The sequence below is a fragment of the Arvicola amphibius genome, chromosome 17, assembly GCF_903992535.2.
Source record: "Arvicola amphibius chromosome 17, mArvAmp1.2, whole genome shotgun sequence".
Taxonomy (NCBI): domain Eukaryota; kingdom Metazoa; phylum Chordata; class Mammalia; order Rodentia; family Cricetidae; genus Arvicola; species Arvicola amphibius.
In genome coordinates, this window is record NC_052063.2 from 16,909,081 (window position 1) to 16,932,490 (window position 23,410).

General features: G+C 35.2%; 1 protein-coding gene across 1 annotated transcript; it reads left to right on the forward strand.

The window, feature by feature from the left end:
• Positions 1–1,524: 1,524 nt before the first annotated feature.
• Positions 1,525–9,878, forward strand: Mgat4c (MGAT4 family member C). Its single transcript, XM_038315120.1, has 3 exons — positions 1,525–1,677; positions 6,623–6,770; positions 8,737–9,878. The coding sequence occupies exons 1-3, from the start codon at positions 1,531–1,533 to the stop codon at positions 9,876–9,878; spliced, it is 1,437 nt and encodes a 478-aa protein (XP_038171048.1). The 5' UTR covers positions 1,525–1,530.
• The last annotated feature ends 13,532 nt before the right edge of the window (positions 9,879–23,410 follow it).

Below are 23,410 nucleotides of genomic sequence, written 5' to 3' on the forward strand. Positions count from 1 at the left end.
AAAGAAATATGGATGTTGCTTTCTCCAATTACCCAATCAGCTACAGACAGATTTCTCAAGGCGTCAATGAAAGACGCACCTTCTACTCTCTGCCAGAGTATGCTTTTCATGCTATAGCTATTAGCAATCTAGTGTCCCTAAACCTTGTGATTCTTCCTTTTATGTTAACAAATCATTCAGGGTGACCCATCATCGATCTGTCTTTCAGTCAAGCAATCAATTATCAAAACTCTTAGCACCCTTTATAACTCCTGTTCTGTAAAATTAAGGATAATATTTGAGCTGAGGTAGGCCATATTAAGAAATTTTGTTTGACCCAACTTTACGTTCTTCTACTATTAGGCTACATCCTTTAAATTTATCCACACACAGTTACTATTAGATTTCTGCCCTATGAACTGGAAACTAATTAGTTCTATAAGATCTCGGTGTTCTTCCTGGGTCACACTTTGAACATTATCTTTAGGGGATTGGCGGACTTTGAGTATAAAGGTCTAGAAACGATGATTCATAAGGACAGGTTCTGAGGGTGGTTCATATGCTATCCTATTCAGTAACTGCCTCTCATGAGCCTTTACTACTATTTCCAAGCAATAATTCCCTGTTTTAATGGTGAGAGTGAAAAAATAGTTCCTGTGGAGAGTGGGGAGGCTATATCTAAAACTTTAAGGCATATTCAACTTAGACTTTCAGTGTTTCTTCTACTATGAATTAAGGAGGAACATCTCTATAACTATTTAATTACATGTATCATACTCAACAATTGAGAAATTGGAAGTAGCTAGACATTTCAAGTTAGAAGCGTAAAAACTGAGAAATATCCTGAGGAACAAATGCCCAGTCTAACAAATCTTATCAATTTTATTAGGTATTCTAAAAGTGAGAAGTAAGGTATTTAAACTTTGGCAAGCCTTTATCTTCGCTTTGAGTTATAGATTTATCACTTCCCTGGCTGTATGTCTCTCTCTTCTTCCGTTTCTCACACTTCTGTTATTTTAATGAGATCTTGTAATTCCAAGTTATGAAATTAAATTAGATGGGTGAGCAATTTATATTCAACTATAGCTTATCAATTTCTATCTTTTTTAAGATTTATTTATTTATTATGTATACAGTGTTCTCCCTGCAGGCCAGAAGAGGGCACCAGATCCCATCAGGGAGGTTGTGAGCCACCATATGGTTGCTGGGAATTGAACTCAGGACCCCTGGAAGAGCAGTCAGTGCTCTTAACCTCTGAGCCATCTCTCCAGCCCATCATTTTCTATCTTAAAGAAAGTAATTATTCCAAAAATATATTATTTCCTTTCTTCTACTTTTAATCTATTTGCTGTCTTTATAGGTAACAATAGATAGGATATCTATATATATAGATATAGATAAAGATATAGATATATGATATATTGGTAAATGACAATATAATGTATAAACTTTGAAATGAAATTTTAGCTGAAGTATGTGAATGATATGATTATACTCTTCATCCTCCAAGCTAACTGTGTGTAATTCTTTACCTCTTTTTCACAGGAGAAGATGTTTAAATTTTATCAAATGAAATATATTTTTCAAATACTAGATAAAATGAGATGCTTGCGAAAACGTTCTACAGTGTCTTTCTTGGGTGTTCTTGTCGTTTGCCTTCTCTTCATGAACTTGTACATTGAAGACAGCTATGTTCTGGTAAGTTCTGGAGACATTTTTCACTCAATATTCATCCTCAGTAAACTTAGTATAGGTCTAGTTATCCCCCGACCTTGATGTAAAAGGCAGTGTTTGTTTGAGCAGAATTATTTATGCATGTGTCCTTTTTTGTTTGTTTGTTTGTTTGTTTGTTAGGTTGGTTGGTTGGTTGGTTGTTAGGTTGGTTGGTTGGTTGGTTGGTTGGTTGGTTGGTTGTTAGGTTGGTTGGTTGGTTGGTTGGTTGGTTGGTTGGTTTTTTGAGATAGGGTTTCTTTGTAGCTTTGGAGCCTGTCCTGGAACTAGCTCTTGTACACCAGGCTGGCCTCGAACTGCCACGCCCATAGTTTTTTTTTATCTGGAGTTACCATATTCTTTCAATCAATATTAAATTTCATTAAACTGTATTTCTAGAAGTCCGAAAACATGACTCAGTGTTTAAGAGTTCTTAGTGATAATTCAGAAGACTCACACTGTGCCTCACAAGCCTTTGAAACGCCTGTTCCTGGGGAATTAATGTCCCCTTCCATACTCCAAAGCCATTCGCATGCATTGCACATAAATTTATTTAGGCACACACAAATTCAAAAAAATCATTTAAAATTATTTATTTTATCTTTAGGTCATATAATTACATCTTTTCCCCTCCCCCCTCCAAACGCTTCCAAATACTCATTCTAGGTCTCTTTCAAATTCTGGTCTTCTCCTTAATTGCTGTTTTACACATGAACACACACACACACACACACACACACAGCATTTGGTAATGGATAACCAATTAATATTCTTTTTTCCAAAAGGAAGTATTTCTCCTGTTCTCTGCATTACTTAGTTATAGGTAGCTGTTGGGGGAAATGCTGCTTGTTGGTTCCCAGCCACCTGGCTAGCTTAGACCCAAAATAATCACACAGAAACTGCATTAATTAAATCACTGCTTGGCCCATTAGCTCTAGCTTCTTATTGGCTAACTCTTAAATTACTTCAACCCATTTCTATTTTATATCTGTATATCGCCAAGAGGTTACAAGTTAAAATTCCCAGCATCTTTCTCCAGCAGCTCCATGGCTTCTCTCTTAACTCTGCCCTTCTTTCTCCCAGCATACAGCCTAGCTTTCCCCATAGGCTCAAAGCAGTTCTTTATTCATTAACCAATAAAAACAACACATAGATCGAAGGACGTCCCACACCAGGTTGCTCTTTGCATCAAATTGAGACCTAGTGGGCTTTTCCCCATCCACACTAACATATCTATTATTATTAGGCTTGTTTTGGCAGTCATGCTGGTGAGACTTTATGAATGTAGCTGAGATACTCCTAGAAGACAGAATCTTATGGTCAACTCCATGTTCCTCTGGATTCTAAAGTCTTTCCACCTGCTCTTCCACAACAATCTCTGAGACTTAGGTAGAGTAATTGTTTTACTAACCAGCCTAGGAACCACAGCAATGACAGGCATGGGGAAGAAACCCAAACTGAGCAATAACAGCATGCAGCATGTGTAACTTTGTGGCAACCAACCAGTCTAAAATTGAACTTAAGACCCATTTGACAACAGGGAAATCATGCCTGGTACTGGAAACCCAGCCAACTGCCCAGGGCCAGTGAATTCATGAATCTTGGAGGAGAATCACCACTGTAGTTAGCTAGCATATTCCCCAATTATACTCTAAATATTTGTCTTTATACCCAGACCTAAGTATGATTCTCACCCCTCATCAAGAAAACTTCTCTTTGCAACAGAGATCATTACAGAAAACCACAATCAATCGAAATTCAGAGTTGTGGAACCCAGCTCAAACAACTTCTATACAAATAAATATTATTTTTAATGTATATATCTAAAATGTGAATATTTATAAAAAACTAACTCTTGTAATAAATTACAATATTATTTCTGCTTAATACTTTTCCTCTTTTATCTTTCATTTTATTTTTCATAATTTTCTCTCTCTTGGTATTTTCTTGCCTCCATAATGTGCACACAATTTTCTAAGCATAAACTGCAATGTCTTTCACTTGCGTTGCTGAAATAATACTTGTAACTCTGAGAAACCAGATGAACGGAATTAGTAGTCTCTGGAGTTATTTACCACATTCAATTCCCTTTTTGATAGAAAAATTTATTTGTGGTTTGAAACTAAAGGCATATTAATGTCTTGGTATATTTGCTTTTGTTTTAGAAAGATAAGTGACTTTCGGTCAGAAAGGAAGCAGAGCTCAGGGAAAGAGACAAATATTTTACAAGGCAAACTAAGTGGCAGAGACGATGCATGCCCAATCAACTTAGCCTTTCAGCTGTGAGCATCTTCAAAGTAGCCACCAGGGTATATATTTAGGCTGTAGTGAGACTGTTGAATTGCATTACCATCCAGAAAATGATTGTCATAAAGCTTTGCCTTATTACTGAGACACACACTTTAGCATAGTTACTGCAGAAAAGCAGGCACCCAGGGAGCCTGGATGTTCAGTCAGTCGCCTCTGAAAGCAGCCAACCAGACAGGCTCAAGTGAAAGTTACATTTTTATTGATGCTGAAAGTATTAAGAAGCTTGTTCTTCAGAACTGAATTAAGCACTTTCATATCAGCTCTGTTTCATTTTATATTCTGCTGCATACTCTGACCAAAATGAATGTATTCCATTTTATCACAGAAAAAGTCTAGACTTTTACATGCACAGGAAAGTATCCTTAAAAAAATACTAACTTACAGTTTTGTTATCATGTAGCCTCCTATAGTAACAGAATATCAAAATGAATACAACATAGAGAGTACTGTGGTTTTATAGAAATGTCTTCATGGCTTCTATTGATGCTGTACACTATTATAATATGGTTGAACAAGCTTATGTGATGTCTGCACATGCATTGTTACTTTGTAGCAATCTTAAATTGTTTGTTTTATATATTAATTGCATTTATATACTTTTGATCTATAGAAATAGATGAACCTATATATGCATAAGAGAGTTAGGATAAACAGAATTCAGTGACTATTTAACCTCTATTTTTTATAGAAGAAAATTTTATGTAATCTTGCATTGTAGACATTTCAGATGTATATAGCTTTTGAACATGATGGATATCCTATAAATCTTGCAAAAATGTCCTTTCCAAATAATTAAAGTGGTATAAAACATAGAGATATGTTAGTACAGACAGAATAAAGTCAAGAGAATACTTGAATATTTGAAAGATTGTAGGATTGAATTTTTTGATTTCATAGTGTAGTAAAAGATTCTTAGCTCTCCTGTTAAATTCCAGTATTTCTTTTTTTTTAATCCCATGAAAAATTCTGCCCATGATTTTAAAGTTTAATTGTGTCTTGTCTTTTGCCTTTGAATCAGTAACTATTTATTGTCCTAATCAAGGTAAAACTTATGTCTGAATCTTATACAATGTTTTAGAAGAGAGATTTAATTAAAGTTTTATTGACCACAGATAAGTATCAAGGCAAAATTCATTGAGAGAATTTACTTTTTCTAGTCTTAGTGGCTTGTACTTGATTTGTTTATGTTCCTACCAGAAATACTAGAGATATATCTATGTAAGAACACACAGGGAAGTGGACAGCTTTCCACAAAGAAACCTAATCAGATTCTACCAACATATATGGTAGTGAATCATAGACTATATGCCCAAAAAATAATCTAATAAGGATATGGCCAATAATAACTTTATCAAATTATCAAAATCTGCCATTGAACTTACATCTAAGCTCAGAGAAAATGAAATCAAATAATTGTTACCCTGAATTTGGAAAGTTTCTTAAATGTAAGTGCTTCTGTCCATATAATGACACAAATTACTACCAGCACAAAAATAATCATAATTAATATAAATGATCTCAGTTATCTTCACCAGAACATCGGAAAAAAAAAACAAATGCTCACATACGCATCTATAAACACAAAGAGAAAGACTACCATAAGAAAGACGAGAGTCCAACAAGATCTCAAATCATTTTACTGACTAGGTACAAAGGTATTCTAATTGATGTTGTGGAAGAACATTTTCAGAGAAGCAATTTCATGTCAAAATGTGGATGGTTATACGTTCTCAACAATTATAAATTATATGTCAATTCTCATCAATGTTCTGTTGCTATGAAAAGACAGCATTACCACAGCATTGGGCCTGGCTTGCCGGCTCAAAGGTTTAGTTCATTGCCAGTATGGCAGGACGCATAATTGTGTGCAGGCTGGCATGGTGCTGGAGAAGTAGCTGCAGACAACAGACACAACAGACAGAGAGTGACAATGGGCCTGCCTTGAGTATTTGAACCATCAAAGCACACCTCCAGTGACACATTTAGTCCAAAAAGGCCACACCTACTCCTCCAAGGCCACACATCCTATTAATGCCAATGTCTATGAGCATATGGGGGCTATTTTCATTGAATTCATCACAATAACCTTACAAGGTCATCTGTAAGTGAATAGATAAAACTTTGTAACAAATGTCTCTAAATATAGTGTGTTTACACTTAAAACTTCCTACTCATTCTTTAAATGTTGTAATTGATACATCGATACTTTTTCCATTTGAAAGCATTTGTAGAAGATTTCATTGATTAATATGCCTCAAAATTGGGGAATCTGAAAAGAAATAATTTCCGGTGAAAGCTACAAATTGATCCTCATCAAACTATAAAATGCTTTGGTTTTGAAATTTTAGAATTTTAATGTGTTGAGAGTAGGGAATTTCAAGTAAGGATAGATTTGCTGAAAATGGGATAATTGTGCATGCTATGGAAAATCAAATGTGTCACAGAATAAGTGAAAAGGCTTAACGCAGAAACTAAAGGTAAGAAATGAGGTCAAAGTTGAGGAGCTTTGATTGTGGGCTGGTAACTGAGATTCATGTAACTTTCTAATATATGTTCTACCCACATCTCCATTTTTGGCCACCTATTATTCAATAATTTTGCATGCATTTATTTTTGCATTTAGGAAGGCGACAAACAACTCATAAGGGAAACATCCACACATCAACTTAATTCTGAACGCTATGTTCACACATTCAAGGATTTATCCAACTTCTCAGGAACCATAAATGTCACCTATCGCTACCTAGCTGCCACACCTTTACAGAGAAAAAGTAAGTATCCATAACCTTTTTATTAAAATTTGCAGCAAAAACTGAAATTTTTATAAAAAATATTTATAATTTTTATGTCTGTGTAGCAATACAAGATTTAGAGATTTATTATTGAGATCCATAGTTTAAGAAGGATTTGACATCCTTTAAACTTTATATATACTTTCTGACCCCATACATATTAAGATACCAAATTTTAATAAAAATTCTTTAGAAATTTGTTATGGGGCATTAAGAGAGATAATTATCCCTTGATTGTAAAATTAAATGTCTAACTTGAAAATATTGTTGTGCTGATTTACTTCCAATCTGATAGTTTAGTTTTATAATTTCTAACTAGCTTTGAATGTGGTCTTGATAGTGCACTATTTTATAAATGACAATCACAGATTACCATAAGCCAGAGGATTTATTATTATTATTATTATTATTATTATTATTATTATTATTATTATCTCATGATTTTAGTAGTCAGAATTTGATATTTAAGTGATTGTATTCTAATAATCTTTACAATTGTTCCAAAGAAAATTTGCCAACGTAAAATTCAAGTTGGGTGCATTCTGTAGGATGACAAAGTTTACTCAAACCAACATGAAGATTTTCTGATTGGGAAAAAAATGGTTACTATTCAAAATTTAGAGCTCCTTTAATTGGCTCCTGTGTGGTCTAGGATTTGAGAGAGTAAAAGAAATGCACAAAGAATGACCTTTCATCCATGTGATGGTTACCACTTGCGTTGCCTGACAACAACAACAGGTGTTGTTAACTTAAAACGTGTCAGTGACTTAAGGCATGTGACAGTGACTTAAAGAGTCGTACATTCAGGATAGGAATGGCAGAAGAAAGGAAAGACTTTCACTGGGCTTGTTAAACATACCTATTGTATCATGGAAAGGCCCATATTAGCCCACTAATCCTTACACATATGCACATATTCACTTTTACACAATGCGGATTAAGGAATTTTATTGAATATTCAAGATAGGAAATCAGATTTTAGAAAGACACATAATGCTTGTCAGAGGTGAACCATATGAGGTTATTTCTTGCCATAAAGATATCCAGTTCTTATTTTTTAACTTTAATCTAAGAAAAATGTCCCCTGAAGGTAAAGATGCAAAGTGGTTTTCAAAACAAATCAAACGATAAGTTCATAGCTTTGAACCATACATTTGTAAGATTTCTTTCTCCCTACATCCTATCAAATGTTTATTTTCTATAACACATACCAGGCAAACTTCAAAATAAGGCTAGGAAGTATGCCTTTGAATTCATTTAGTAAAGATAGCAATATGATAACGAACCCTGAAGTACACACTGCATTCTCTGGAAATTTAATAGATGATTAAATTAATGTCTAGTCTCCTTTCCTCATCACTTGAGTCTAGCTTGCCAGCCTTAATTAAAAATTTGCTTTACTTTTGTAGATGTATTTTATTATTTTACAATATTCATTTTCTATCTTGTTTTGGGTTTTAAATCTATGTGTATACCAAACTAGCCTTGAACTCAAGACAGTCCTGCTGCCTCAGTCCTCCACGTGCTAAGACTACAGGCGTGAAGTGTTGTGTGTCATTTGTTTGTAGATACATTATGTCTAAACATCTGTCTCTTTTCTAATGGTAATATATAGGAATATTAGGCTATATAGGATATTTTAGGATAATTTTATTTTCATAATTCATAAGCATTATTTGTAATATAGGATCCATCTTACAGTGCTCAAAGAATATAAATTGCTTTCTATATAAAACATCAAATGTACATGAAACACTGTAGCCCTTGTGTAGTGAGTTTAATACTCTAATATTAAAATGTTAAGTATATAATCATTCAATAGATTTGTTTGCTATAATTGCAGTCGTAAAGAATTCAAGTCTTGTTTATTTGGTTCCCATTGTTGTATTAGTTGAAATCTATTAACATTTAACTACTTTCCCACTGATTTTTTTTCTTTGCTCAGGGTATCTCACAATTGGTCTTTCATCAGTGAAACGGAGAAAAGGAAACTATTTACTTGAGACAATAAAGTCAATCTTTGAACAGTCCAGCTATGAAGAACTAAAGGAAATTTCAGTAGTGGTGCATCTAGCAGACTTTAATTCATCCTGGCGTGATGCCATGGTCCAAGACATTATGCAGAAATTTGCCCATCACATCATTGCAGGAAGATTAATGGTTATTCATGCTCCTGAAGAATATTATCCAGTTCTGGATGGTCTTAAAAGAAATTACAATGACCCAGAGGATAGAGTCAGATTTCGCTCCAAGCAGAATGTAGACTATGCTTTTCTTCTGAATTTTTGTGCCAATACTTCAGACTATTACGTCATGCTTGAAGATGATGTCCGGTGTTCCAAAAATTTCTTAACCGCCATCAAGAAAGTCATCGCATCGTTAGAAGGAACATACTGGGTAACTCTTGAGTTCTCAAAACTGGGCTACATCGGTAAACTCTATCATTCTCATGATCTCCCACGTCTGGCCCACTTTTTATTAATGTTTTATCAAGAAATGCCTTGCGATTGGCTATTGACTCATTTTCGAGGTCTCTTGGCTCAGAAAAATGTGATCCGATTTAAACCTTCTCTCTTTCAGCACATGGGCTATTATTCATCCTATAAAGGAACTGAGAATAAACTCAAGGACGATGACTTTGAAGAGGAGTCATTCGACATCCCTGATAATCCCCCAGCCAGCCTCTACACCAATATGAATGTCTTTGAAAACTATGACGCAAGCAAGGCTTACAGCAGTGTTGATGAGTACTTCTGGGGAAAGCCACCTTCCATGGGAGATACATTTGTGATTGTATTTGAAAATCCAATTACGATTAAAAAAATTAAAGTGAATACAGGAACAGAAGATCGACAGAACGACATTTTGCATCATGGAGCTCTAGATGTTGGGAAAAAACTTATATTAAAGAAACAAATAAGACAATGTGATACTTACTTAAAACTGGGGGATTTCAAACACGGAAACTTTGAAATGTCAGAGGTGAATCAAAAAATTCCATTTGACATACATTGCATAAGGATATGCGTTACCAAAACCCAAAAAGAATGGCTGATAATTCGGAGCATCAGCATTTGGACTTCCTAGCCAATTAAATCAGTCTACTGAGTTTCTGAAGCAGGACTTCCTGTTTCAGTTTTTCCTCTCTTCCTCTTTTGCTACTTTTATCTTTTGGAAGGCAACCAATGGATGTGATGTGTCCCAGGAAAAGTTGATCATCTCAGCCGTTCTGATTGTAGTTCAATGAAACACACCCTTGTATGCTTTCACTTTTTAGGTCAAAGGTCATTCTGTAGTTAAAGTTGCTGCCATCCATATATTTAAATATTTATAGATCCACGATTTCAAACAGTAGTCAACAGAGTGATGTGAATGACTTAAAATGAGAAAATCCTTTCAGTGGATTATAATTAAAACACAGTTGCCAACTGTAAACACTTATTCATGAATTGTTAATTCATTATATGATCAGACAGCTTCTCATTTAGAATCTCTGAGAATATGCATTTGGTTGCAATCATAAACTGGGATACTTTTCTTGGAAATTTAGGCTTTCACTGACTGCTATATTTTTACAGTTAATACCTCCTCATAGCAGTGAAGTCTTTACAACAGACTATTTTGTGTAAGTAGGGCTAAAGAAAAACAGACTTAAAAATAATCATTCCTCTGGTTGTTTCTATGAAAAGAAACATTGCTCCTTGTTTTAAAACATTTAATTGATTCAAAAAATTTAATTTAAATTTTTTGTGGGAAGAATTCCATTTCTAACTTCCCACTTGAAGTAGACAGTTAAGCTTAGTATTTTAAGGTTACATAGGACCCCTGTAGTTAACAGACAAAAAGAGATGGCCTGTAGTTAGTCTATTTGTTCACAGTTTCAGCATATGCAGACAAAATTGAAATTGATTTTATATATTTTTTGTATTAAAATTCATGTGATTGAAGTTGTTGCAATTTATCATGTTTTGGGGAGATTAAATGGCTGTCTTATGTGGGAGAAAGGTAAAAACTGTAGAAACTAATTTTGTCTTATTTTGTTTTGTTTTCCTGTAGCCAATGGGCTATTTCTTCAAAAACCAAAAATGAGGAATTATTCTGCTTTTTTTGTCTTAATTAACACACAACATCCTTTATTATCTATGGAGATCTCTCGTCACAGGACTTAGGGTTTCTGTTTTCTTTCTCTCTTCCTTCCTTCCTTGATTTCCTCATTCTCCTTCCGTGTATGTGTGCATTTACTTATTTAATGTTTATTTGTTTGTGCCTACCTGTCTATGTATGCCTCCTGTGTGCAGTGCCTGCAGAAGCCAGAGGAGGGTTTTAGATACCGTGAAACTCAAGTTACAGTCCATCACAGACCGTGGTTCATGGGTGCTGGGAGCCAAACCAGTGTCCTCTGCAAGAGCAGCAAGTGCTCTTAATCGCTGAGTCGTCACTCAAGCAGCGTCTGTTCTGTGTCTTAGGTTTCAGGTTATTGACTAGACTACCTTGAATTAGATAACAAAACTGGTCTATAAAGCATTATGACCATGCTGTGTGATGACTGTAACTTGTTTTAATTGACATTTTTTTTTGTGTGCTACCTGCATACAAATAGTAATCAAACTCTGTTAAGGGTTGGTCAGTTGTCTCTACCTTTCACAAAAGAAATTCATGACACCACAGGGTGTTTTAAAAACATTAGTGTTTCAGAATGTACTTAGTGGTCACCTTATTCACAGTTTGTAAGTGATTCAGTGAAGAGGTTTTTAATGAAGAGAAATCCAGGATATGTATATGCTTATGGGGGAAAAAAATCAAATATTCTCTCACACACACGTGCGTGTGCATGTGTGTCTCTGTGTGTGTATGTGTGTATAATGTGTGTGTGTTGTATAAAGATATATTTATGATACTAAAAAAACAGAAAAGAAACAAATAAGAAGTGTGTCTGTTCTTTCTATCCTAAAATACAGTACTGAAACTTACATAATACAAGAGATTAGGCTGTTTTTGTAATATTTGTTCTGTTAAGATCAATTGAATTCAAAAATCAGACTAAGAGTCAGAAATATGTAGTTTTTAATATATTCAGTATTGCATACCTTGTTTCCCACATTTCTACAGTGTTAGAGAAAGATGCTAACCTTTTTGAACATGCAAATAACTAATAATTTGTGATACTAAATATTAAACTTTTAAGAAAATATAAGCACCTCCATGAAACATCGGAATTTTTGGTTGAATGATAATTGCCATACACTTAAAAGTATTCTGCTTTCCTGATATTTTTTAAAATTGCTGGCTGTATAGTGTTCCACATGTACCTCAGAACTCACAGTAATGTTTTTCTGCATCTCTGGTGATTTAAAAGTACACAGCTACGTTCCAATTTTATGGAATATTAAAACCAGGAATGATTATTTACTGTAAGCTAAAAGCTTATACAAATTGACCTGCAATTGAGATTACAAAGACCATCTATGGTTCTATAGAAATTTCTAGAAAATGCTTTTGTAAAAATTGATGAGGAAAAGAGGTGAGGATCTGAGGCCTGCTGGGAGATTATAAAGGTTCATATGACCAAAAAATAGTCTTATTTTATCTTAAGTTCCTTTCATTGTTGAAACTATCATTGTATAAGCTACAATTACCTGGGGAAGTGTGTATGGTTTCTTTTCAAGTTGTTCCTGGGTTAACCTACCTCCTTTCTTGCTTTTATTCTATTTATTTATTTTACCTATTATTACTTTATGTTTACCAGTGTTTTGTCTACATAGATGTCTGCTGTGTATCGTGTGCATACATAGCTTCTGTGGAATTCAGAAAAAAGGAACTAAATCCTCTGGAACTAGAATTATAGATGTTAATTCATCACCATATGGGTGCTGGTCACTAAACACATCATTGACAAGAGCATCTAGCGCTCTTAACCACTGAGCCATTTCTCCAGGCTACCGTTTTCTTCCTAGTACATTAATTTTTAACTTTCTTTTTTAATATATAAAGTAATACTTTTCATTTTCTTACTTTCCAAACATTTTATGTTGTGTTTTTCCTTCCCCATGTGGCATTTATACACAATTTAATTTTTTGGTTTTTTTTTTGTTGTTGTTGTTTTTTTCGAGACAGGGTTTCCCTATAGTTTCTAGAGCCTGTCCTGGAACTAGCTCTTGTAGACCAGGCTGGCCTCGAACTCAGAGATCCGCCTGCCTCTGCCTCCCGAGTGCTGGGATTAAAGGCGTGCGCCACCACCGCCCGGCCACAATTTAATTTTAATACACTATCGAAAAATATGTAATTGTGAAATTTGCAGAAAAAATGGGTGGTTCTGGAAAATAGCACTCGGTGAAGTGGCTCAGACAAAAGTCACATTTTTTCTCTTCCATGCATATGCTAATCTATAATGTACTCATGTGTGTAAATAAGGGGATATGAAACCAGCTAGACTCCCACAAGAGCCCAGGAGGTTAACACCCCAGTTGGGGGCAAAGAAAAGCACTGTTAAATTTATAAGTAAAACAACAGCCTTGACAAAGCTTTAGAAAGGAGGCAAAGGAGGAGCAAAGAACCACATTTTACTTCCTTTTCTTTCTTAATTTTGAAAACGCATTTAAAACTTTTCTTTTTCATTGTTTGAGACTTTCATCTGAGTTCTCACATGCTTTATCAACTTTATCTGCATCTTCCTCTTATCAAACTCTTGCCCCATCAACTGACATTTTTCCGTCCAAACGTTATGGGTTCTTTTTCAAATTTATTTAAATAACATTTTTCTTATTTATTTTACATACCAACCTGTTTCCCCTCCCTTCTTTCCTTCTACCTCCTCTCATTTCCCATCCACCCTCTTCCCCTTCAGTGCCTCCTCTATCTCCATTCAAAAAGGGACGGGCCAAAAAAAATTTAAAAATTAAAAACAATTAAAAAACCCAAAAGTGACAGGCCTATCATGGGCTTGTACAAAGGGTAACACATCAAACTGAGGCAGAACTAAGCTCCTCCCCTCACATCCAGGCTGGGCTAGGTAATTTAGCATGCAGATTACCAAAGGTTACCAAGAGTCTACTTTCTACTGTCTGTTTATGTGTGGTGTGAGACAATATACAGGAGAATGTGCTTTCCTGGGCTGATTTCCTAAAAAGAACTCCTCTCTCTCTCTCTCTCTCTCTCTCTCTCTCTCTCTCTCTCTCTCTCTCTCTCTCTCTCTCTCTCTCTCTCTCTCTCTCTCTCTCCCCTCATTAAACATCAGATGCCAATAATTCCTCATCTAGGTATAGGGCCTCATGAGCTCCTGCCCTGCTCAGGCTGGGATTTCCGTTGGCCTGATCTAGTGCAGGAGGTGTGCAGGCACTCCAAGATCCTGTGAGTCCACACATTTAATGCCCCTTTCGTGTCCAGTAAATACTTGCACTGCAAGGATTTCAGACTCTATGTTTCAGACTGTGTTCCAGATAATTACGTTGGAATCTTTCCTGAAAAACATGGATAACTGCAATCAGAATGGCTTGTTTTAGTAAATCAATTTCTCATTTCACTTTCTCGATACTTATTTGGAAAAGTCACCCCTAAGTTAAGTTCATTATAAAAGGAAATGATGGGTAAATTTCAGGCTTGCAAGATAATTATAATCGCATTAAGAAGACAACACATTTGAAGTTAGCATTAGATGTCGGATTAAATGATGCACCCTAAACTAAATAGCCATGTTCTCAAAATATACAAGATCATGGTATAGTTTATTGAGTGAAATGTCCCACTCATTAAATGCGATGACCACCACTTTATTTTGTGATAGTTGTCTGTAAAATTTACAATGAATAACTACAATTTAGAAACTTACTCTATAAAACAATTAACTGTGTGCTATTTCTACCTAGTTGGCAACAGTCAACCTGCCTATGTACCTGTATACATTAATATATGCTAATTTCTGCATGTATGAATATATATGCAGTAATTCAGCACCCAAGAAGATAAGCATAATCCAAATGTGAAAAAGTCATATAGTAAATGAAGCAATACAGGGTGAACCATAGGGGGAAATTAGAAAATGATTTAAAATGCTTATCACATACTTTGGATGAGATATAATGAACTTTTCCCTCCCTCTCTTCCTCCTTCACTCACATTTAAGTCAATAATATGCCTTAAGAATTAAAGACAGATATACATCAATCTTGTTTTAAAAAGTAAGTTTCTATGCTCATTGACAAACCATCCAGTTAAATACAATCTCCTAACTTCATTCAAGTCAGTTATCTCAATATGGCATGGCATACTGTTTTCACCAATATGTCTCTAATGTTAAAAATATTTATTTACCTTACTTATAAGCCAAATGTTGTTCCAAATCTCTAAAATAATGTTCTCAGTTCCAGTATCATCATCCTTCCTTTACTCGAGTCTTGTCTGCAAGTCACAGCAATCGTTTTACAATTGAATTCTCCCATTCGCTATAGAACTATGTCAAATGCTAACAAGAGATAACAAAGATCACGCACTAATGTTATTAAATAAATTAAAAAGTGAAAATGAAATTTCACCAGGATTATAGACAGCTCCGAAAGGTTCATGCCTTTCATTATTTTATTTTACACGAAAGTTTAAATCCATTGTCTATAATTTGATAAAAAATGAGAGAATCGTGTTAACCTTTACAAAAGACTAACATCCCTTCAATGCAATTTCCTTGATTTCTAAATTGGCCAAAAGCAGTTATTTTTGAAAGACCAAATGATCTCTGCTAATAGAATGAATATAATATTTTATCTTAAATGGAGCCATCACTGTCAGCTAAGTAAAGAACTACAATCGTTATTGTCCTTCCCTTGCCTGTCTTCTCATTTCTTAGTCTCTTTCTTTCCCTCCCTCCCCTCCTTTGCCCTTCCCTTTCTCCCTTCTCCTCCCCCGCACTCCCTGTCACCATTGGGAGTGAACCTAGGAACCTTTCTATTGAATAACTCTTATATCACCAGGGACCAAAATTTGTTTATATTTAACATTTCATAAGTTCAAAACCATATATAACTGTGTAAAGACATCATGTGCATCTTTGCCTACTAAGTTAATAGTGAGTCATTACCAAAAATATATTTTAAAATGAAGAAAAGCGATTATATGTGAATTAATTACAGTGAAAAATAATTATAAGGCCTTATAATTATAAGGATATAAGTATGTATCCAAAGAATTTGGTCTGCAATCATTGGGCATAAGTTCTATTAAATTCATCCATCAAGTATATTTGCTGTATTGTAATCCATTGATTTACTGTAGCCAATCTCTTATTTTATCTTGTTTACTTTTGAGATTGTATTTTAATTAAGGCATGTAGTCTTCGTACTGAAATATCAGATCAGATTCTGGCAAGCTGAAATGATGACTCAGAAGATGAAAAAAAGTATCTGCTTCTCAACCATGACCCACAGGATCGAAACAAAAGGCTAACAGAGTGACGATCTTCTGTAACCCAGTTCTAGATGGATGTAGGGGGAGAATGGAGACAGGAGGATCCCTGAACATCTTAGTTCTACTTTCCTCCAAAGATACCATTGCATTCATTTTCTGTTGGCCCCATCTATTGCTGGCTGTGCAGGCTACACTTAAGAGTAGTTTGTTTCCCCGGTGAAACTCCTTTAGACAAAACTAAATTTGTATTTGCAAATGGTTTATAAACTGGAGACTTTTACTGACTTAGCGATGGGAACACTTCTCCTTTTCGCTCTAAGGTCTGGTCTAGTGCAGAACCATGCAGGTCCTGTGCATACTGCTTCAGCCTTTATTTTACATGAGCTTTTCATATTGATTTAGAGACCCTTTTTTGCCATACATCTCCCTCTTACTCCTTTTGCTTCCTCTTCCCCAGGGCATCTTGAACCATCAGGGGAGAGATTTGATGAAGACATCGATTTAAGTCTGGGTATTCCAATGTCTCACTCTCTGTAAAATGTCTCCTGTGTATCTCTGTATTTGTTCCCGTCTGCTACATGTGACTGAGCAAGATACTCATTAACTTTCTTTTTAATATATTTTTTTCAAAAATTTACACACACACACACACACACACACACACACACAATACATCTGATCAAATCCATCTTCCACCTTTCCAACTCCCCCACTTTCCAACCTTCCCTGCTCTGACCAACATTATCTTCCTCCTACATTAATAATATCCACCTTAAAAGACGCCTTTTTCCACTTAACCATTTTTGTTCTGCCCATATTTTCGTAGTATGTGGCTACTCCAAAGAGAAATGTGGCTCCCCCTCCTCCAGCAGGCATCAACTGTGAAAGCTTAGGTAGAGATGAGATCCTCCACGCCGGCTTGTTTTGTTTTGTTTAGTTTGACTTTTCAAAGAGTCTCACTATGTAACTCTTGCTAGGTTGAAACTGGCTATACTGATGTGCGAGCCCCCAGAGGCTCTGCCTCTGGGTGCTGGGATGAAAGGTGCCACTGTGCCGATCTCCCAATCCCATCATTTTTTAAATGGCTTGATCGTGTGCAGATCATCACAGCTGCTGTGTGTTCAAGTGTGCAAAAATCATGTCATGTCCAGATATCAATATTTATAACATTGATTGCATTCGTATAACCATAATTAGTAAAACACTATAAATGTGAGTCTTATGCTATAAATATTACAAATGGTACACACATTTTCCAAATACTTCTGGCTTGAAGCAATAAAATTAAGAACAACACTGCAATAAAAGGGAAGGTTTTACAAGGTGCTGTTTTACACAAGTCATAATCCTCAAGCCACCCCTTAACCTTAATTTCATTTAAAGTGAACTCTTTATAGGAATATGTGATTTGTTTTCTTTTTTTTTTTTTAGATAATGGCATCCTAAGAATGCACGGCAAGATACTGTGCCGTTGCAAAAACAACTTGTCAGTAGATCAATGAGTCAACTCTTCTATTGCGTCAAAATTGTAGATTGGTAAATTTTGGGCATTGCTATTCAAGTTTAAGACATCTTACTTGAAGTGCATAAAATGCTCATTTGATTATAAAGCAAAATTAGAATTAAATTATTTAAATATGAAGATTTAAGAACAGCCTAAGAGCAGTGAAATCACGTAACACCTCACTGTTCTCAGAGTATCAAAACATAAATAAATTATTACCATTTGTATGTACATAAAAAGTAGTTCTCCGAAATAATTTTAAAACTATATAAATAATCTATGTTGGGAAATCATATTAAAATTACCTCATATGACCATGATTTGAAATAGTAAGGAGGATTTTTAGGTAAAGTATTTATATTCATAATAGCTTTAAAAGTTTGTACTAACTATATTTGAAAATGAAGATTTATATCCAGATCACAGAAAAGAACTTCAGATTTAGTCAGTTTTTAATGGATTGAATATTATTCAATGTATCAGATGACTTAAAATTTATCATTCAATTTGTTCCTTAATGAAAATGTCTATCAATCAATGGGACAGATCTAAAATTATAAAATTAGATATTACTTGTTATGTATATAAAGCTACTTGAATTATTTAATTATGTTTAATCAATTTGAGTGGTCTAGGAATGATATTCAATTTCATCTGTCACTTAATCTTAATGAATTAATATTTTCTTCAGAAATTGGGTAATTAAAGCATGATATTAATAATTCATATTCAATTAAAGTCAAAAAGTCATGGAGTGAAACTGAGTTATCTAGTTTCAAAAAAATTATTTGGGAATGAAACAAAAACCAAGAAACAAATATATCAAGTAAGTAATTTACAAACCGCATCATTGTGGGTTCAGTAAGAACAAAAATAATATGGAACAAATGATGCTGTATAAGCAACTTATTGTGAAACCAATTGGGAGACCTCAAATGAACCTTGCTATTAAAATAGCAATTAAATTAAATACTTAATAGAAGATGCAACCATATAAAGCACAAATTTTGACTAAGCCTGAAAAGTATTTGAGAAAGTCTGGGGACATAACTCAGTGGAGAGTGTAAACTAGCAGGAAAGAAACACTGGACAGGATATCTAGGACACGCTGAACCGGACATGCTGGCACACACCTGTATCTTCAGCACTCAGGTGGTGATGGTTGGAGGACCAAGAGTTCAAGGTCATCCAGGATTACCTAATGTCTCAAAGTCAACAGGAAAATACAAAAGTCAAGAACAAAGAAGGAGCTAACAACATGGCTCAGCAGGTGACGGAAACTGCTTCAAACCTAAAGACATGGGTTCAATTTTGAATCCCACTGGGTAAAGGAAAGAATCAATACCTCTGATGCTTCCTCCACATGTGTTCAGTAGCATGCATACCAGCACACAAACACAGACTCACACACATGTGCACACACACACACACACACACACACACAGCACATCACAAAATACTTTACTGATTTTCCAAAGATCACATGACTAATCATAGATAGAGGGGCGATTCTCTTTCAAGTTTCCATAATTCAAATGTATGATCCTGAGCAGTATTACATATAAATGACCTCCTAAGAACTGGAATTTATTTGAAGTCTATATGGCCATGATGAAATTTTCTGGAAGAATTAACTATATTAAAATAGTAACATAGAAAGCTTAAGTGAATTCAAATAATTAATTCAGTCAAGTGAATCGTTTTTCTCATTTAAAAACCTGAACATCTAAATCTGCAATTACCCTAATTTATTTTACTCAACTCCACACTATTTTCTGTTATTCAACTGTTCAAGAAATAGAAGTAAAACAAATCATGGATATGGGTACTCTGAAGACTCCAAAGGTTGCAAATAGTAATTAATTTATTGCATGATAGTCATTAAGGTCACCAGTTCCAAATCTGTTAATGTGTTACTTTGGCAAGATATAGAATTTTTTTGATTCACTAATGAATATTTTAATTTGAGCTGCTAATTTGGAGATTAGGAAAACATCAATGAACTCTACTGATAAAGCAGAATTTATCAGCTAAGTTTACATTAATGAGTCCTTAACACATACTTGATATTCCTCCAATGTGTTACTTTAATTTTTAACTCTATAACATTTTCAGCTATTTGACCATTAAAATAATGCTTATTGAAACTCACTTTGCAAAAAGGAACAGTATGTGATCAATTCCTAATGAAATTGCATATCCATCTACTGGAAAGAGATAAAATGCACAAATTGCATGTAAAATGTATTGAAAATGCTTATGATAGACTACAAATGTTTCCTGTAGAGCTCGGTCTAAGACATGATATTTTCATTTATTTTAGTATATTCAGTATAGTTGATATATTTTAATGGTGTCCGGCGCCCTTTCAGGACTGTTGCACAAAACCTTTACAACATCCCTTGGAGGAAGAATGCCTGAAATCACAAATAATGGATTAGGAAGGTCAGGGTTGCAATTAAAATATCGCCCAGGAGAGATGAATCAAAACCTAGTTCTGATAACGAAATCCTAGCCTGGTTATTGTGAACGTTATCTTCTCTGACCCCCTTTCCAGTCTATTAGTGCTTTAGTTGGCATGCTCAAAAGAAGTATTAAAACCAGTCTGAGCCCCATATTTGGGGACTTGATCATAATAAACCTGACGTTTCCGTATTGAATTGCTATCAAGAAGTGATGATGTTCACCCAGAACTAGCTACCAAAGTGTTCTTCAGAAAGATCATGTCAAGGTAAAACTGTGTTGGTTTTCTTCTATCCAAGTTGAAAATCTATGGGTTAACAGTGTACAACCCTTTCAGATATAGCAATATATTTAGTGATGCCATTTTCTTTTGTAAATTAATGTATATATGTGTGTATATGTATTTGTGCATATACATGTTTATTAGATCTATATAATTGCATCACTTTAACCCTTTCTTTTCCTCCCTCCAGACACTCAGGTCCCTTCTCCATGACTTCTTCTGCATGATTTTCACATGTATATGAGTCTTCCTTCATTTATCCAACTTTTATAATTAATGTCCTTTAAGTCCTTAGAAAAGTGGTGTTCGCTGTGACGCTTTCATGCAGGCATGTGAGTTTTACATACATAGCTTATTAATTAAACTATATTTTATCAGATTGGATCTAAGATTGCAGCATTTGTAGTTGCAGATGCTAGCTAAAAATACAAGAATATAAATAGCAATGTATTCATTCAGCACAGCATTTTATAAACTGCCTGCCTACTCCCTTTCACTATAAAGTGAAGTACACTCATTAAGAAAGGAGAAAAACAACCACTTTTTCAGAAGGGATTATTATTATTATTATTTTGGTTTTTTGAGACAGGGTTTCCCTGTAGTTTCTAGAGCCTGTCCTGGAACTAGCTCTTGTAGACCAGGCTGGCCTCGAACTCAGAGATCTGCCTGCCTCTGCCTCCCGAGTGCTGGGATTAAAGGCGTGCGCCACCACCGCTCGGCCCACACTTCTTTGTAAAAAGAAATTGCACTTTTTTTTTTTTTTTTTACTTGAAGCTGTTTAAGAACCAAGTCTAGATTTCATCAGCCCGTTATTTGCCAGCTGGTTAGTGTCTTCCATGTTCTAGCTCTCTTCCTAGCTGTTGTCTTACAAGTGAGTCTCTTTATATTTAGGAATGAGATATGTCGTGAAAAATCATCTACTTTTTAATTAAGAAATGATATAGATTGAGAAAATGTTTTAATAATAGTGAGGAAAATGAGAAACCTTGAAAACTTTTATTTTCCAAATAATTATTAGTATTCTTCACCTCACATTCATTGAAAAGCATACATATCTGCATGATCTTTAAAAATGTGTGAAATGCAGAGTTCTTCACCTCCAAGTTTGATCGAGAAAAATGCTTTTTTTTTTTTTTGGTTTTTCGAGACAGGGTTTCTCTGTGGCTTTGGAGCCTGTCCTGGAACTAGCTCTTGTAGACCAGGCTGGTCTCGAACTCACAGAGATCCGCCTGCCTCTGCCTCCCGAGTGCTGGGAGAAAAATGCTTTTAAGGTATCATAATAACAAGAGGATAATCAAGGAAATTTTATTTACATTTCTTGATGGATTTCTAGACCTTCAGAAATAGGGGGAATTGATCCTAACAGCAGGTATTGGAGCCATCCAACTAAAGAATGGAAATTTATTTGGGAATAGAGAATGTACATCAAATTGCATCACCCAAATGGCATTCCAGTCCACATATCCACATGAAGGGGCCTGGTGGGAAAATGAATACTTTTCCTCATCCACAAAACTGGCTCAAGAAACAGAAAGTAGAAGCTCAACCCACATTGCAATGTTGAGGGAAAAGATTTGTTTTTACTGAGCAGTATTTGTGTGTGTGTGTGTGTGTGTGTGTGTGTGTGTGTGTGTGTGTGTGTGTGTGGCAGTATGTACAATAAAATTCACTTAGCTTCATAGTTTGTGTTCTCTTCACTAGCAAACAGGATGTGTTCGCTATGAAGTTCCCAGTTTTCTTCAGGTGGATTATATTATAAACTGCTTAAAGGGCATTTAAGACAGCTCTTTGAAGAATGATGTTTAAGGTTCTGATTTACTAGTTCATCCGGTTATAAAAATCTTCAACTTACCTGCAAACCTCCACTCTATGTACAAAATGGCCATTGCATCCGTATGAAACCACAAGTAAAATTTATAAGACTAATGAATCATAACAATTATTTGAATAATTGTATCTATAGAAAAAGAGATCAAAGGGATCCTGCAATCAATAGTTAAGTATATAATGTTAGAATATTGGTGAATATTTTCTTTTCCAGCTACAGCAGCAAGTTTTCCCCTGTACATTCACTTTCCCCTACAATTTTGGTTTCTCCTCGTCTTGTTTGGCTGAAGAATCATCTTAACTTTAATTGTATGACAAGATAATGTACATGCTTTGATGCATGTTCTTTGCAATGCTTTCTTGGTTTACCTTTGCATACCTTGAAAACAAATTCCTTCTCCACCATTACACATTTATAGTATTTTATTTATTCCACTGCTTGCCATTTATGCTTTATGAATACTTGTATATGATTTAACATATATCTTCTTCCTATTATTCTTTCTATCTATGCATGAAACCTGGTTCTTCCATTACCATCTGACTTATGGCGTCAAAGAGCCGCCCTTCTCGGTTTTATCAGATTTTGTCAAAGGACACCGTTTAATTGATCACAGCATTCTGAGAGTGTTTCCAGAGTGATAGTCACTATCTTCTCAGGCACAAAAAATTTACAGAGAACCGAAGAAAACTTTTCACTTGGTGTTTATGACTCATGATACCCAAAACACTCTCCACCAGATCTTTACCCATTTTAAGCTGATGATGTATTTCTGTGTCTTGGGATGTAGGATTTCTGGATAACCTACATCTCTTCCATCATGCTTTCAAACAATGTCTGACTTTTTTTTCTCATTTTTTTATTAAAAATTTCCATCTCCTCCCCTCCTCCTTCCCCTTCCCTCCCCTCCCTTCCACCCATACCCCCACTCCGCCCCTCTCCAAAACAAAGAGCCATCAGGGTTCCCTTCACTATGTTAAGTCCAAGGTCCTCCCAGCTCCCCCTAAGTCCAGGAAGGTGAGCAACCAAACTGACAAGGCTCACAGTGAGCCCGTCCATGCTGTAGAGTTCATGCTCATCGCCGTTGTCCTTGGTTTCTCAGTCCTCCTCCACCGTCTGCCACATTCAGAGAGTCCGGTTTGGTCCCC

Coding starts and splice junctions, on each gene's coding strand:
- Mgat4c (XM_038315120.1), top strand. CDS start 1,531: ATGTTTAAATTTTATCAAATGAAATATATTTTTCAAATACTAGATAAA. Junction 1,678..6,622: donor TTGAAGACAGCTATGTTCTG/GTAAGTTCTGGA, acceptor TTTTGCATTTAG/GAAGGCGACAAACAACTCAT. Junction 6,771..8,736: donor CACACCTTTACAGAGAAAAA/GTAAGTATCCAT, acceptor TTCTTTGCTCAG/GGTATCTCACAATTGGTCTT.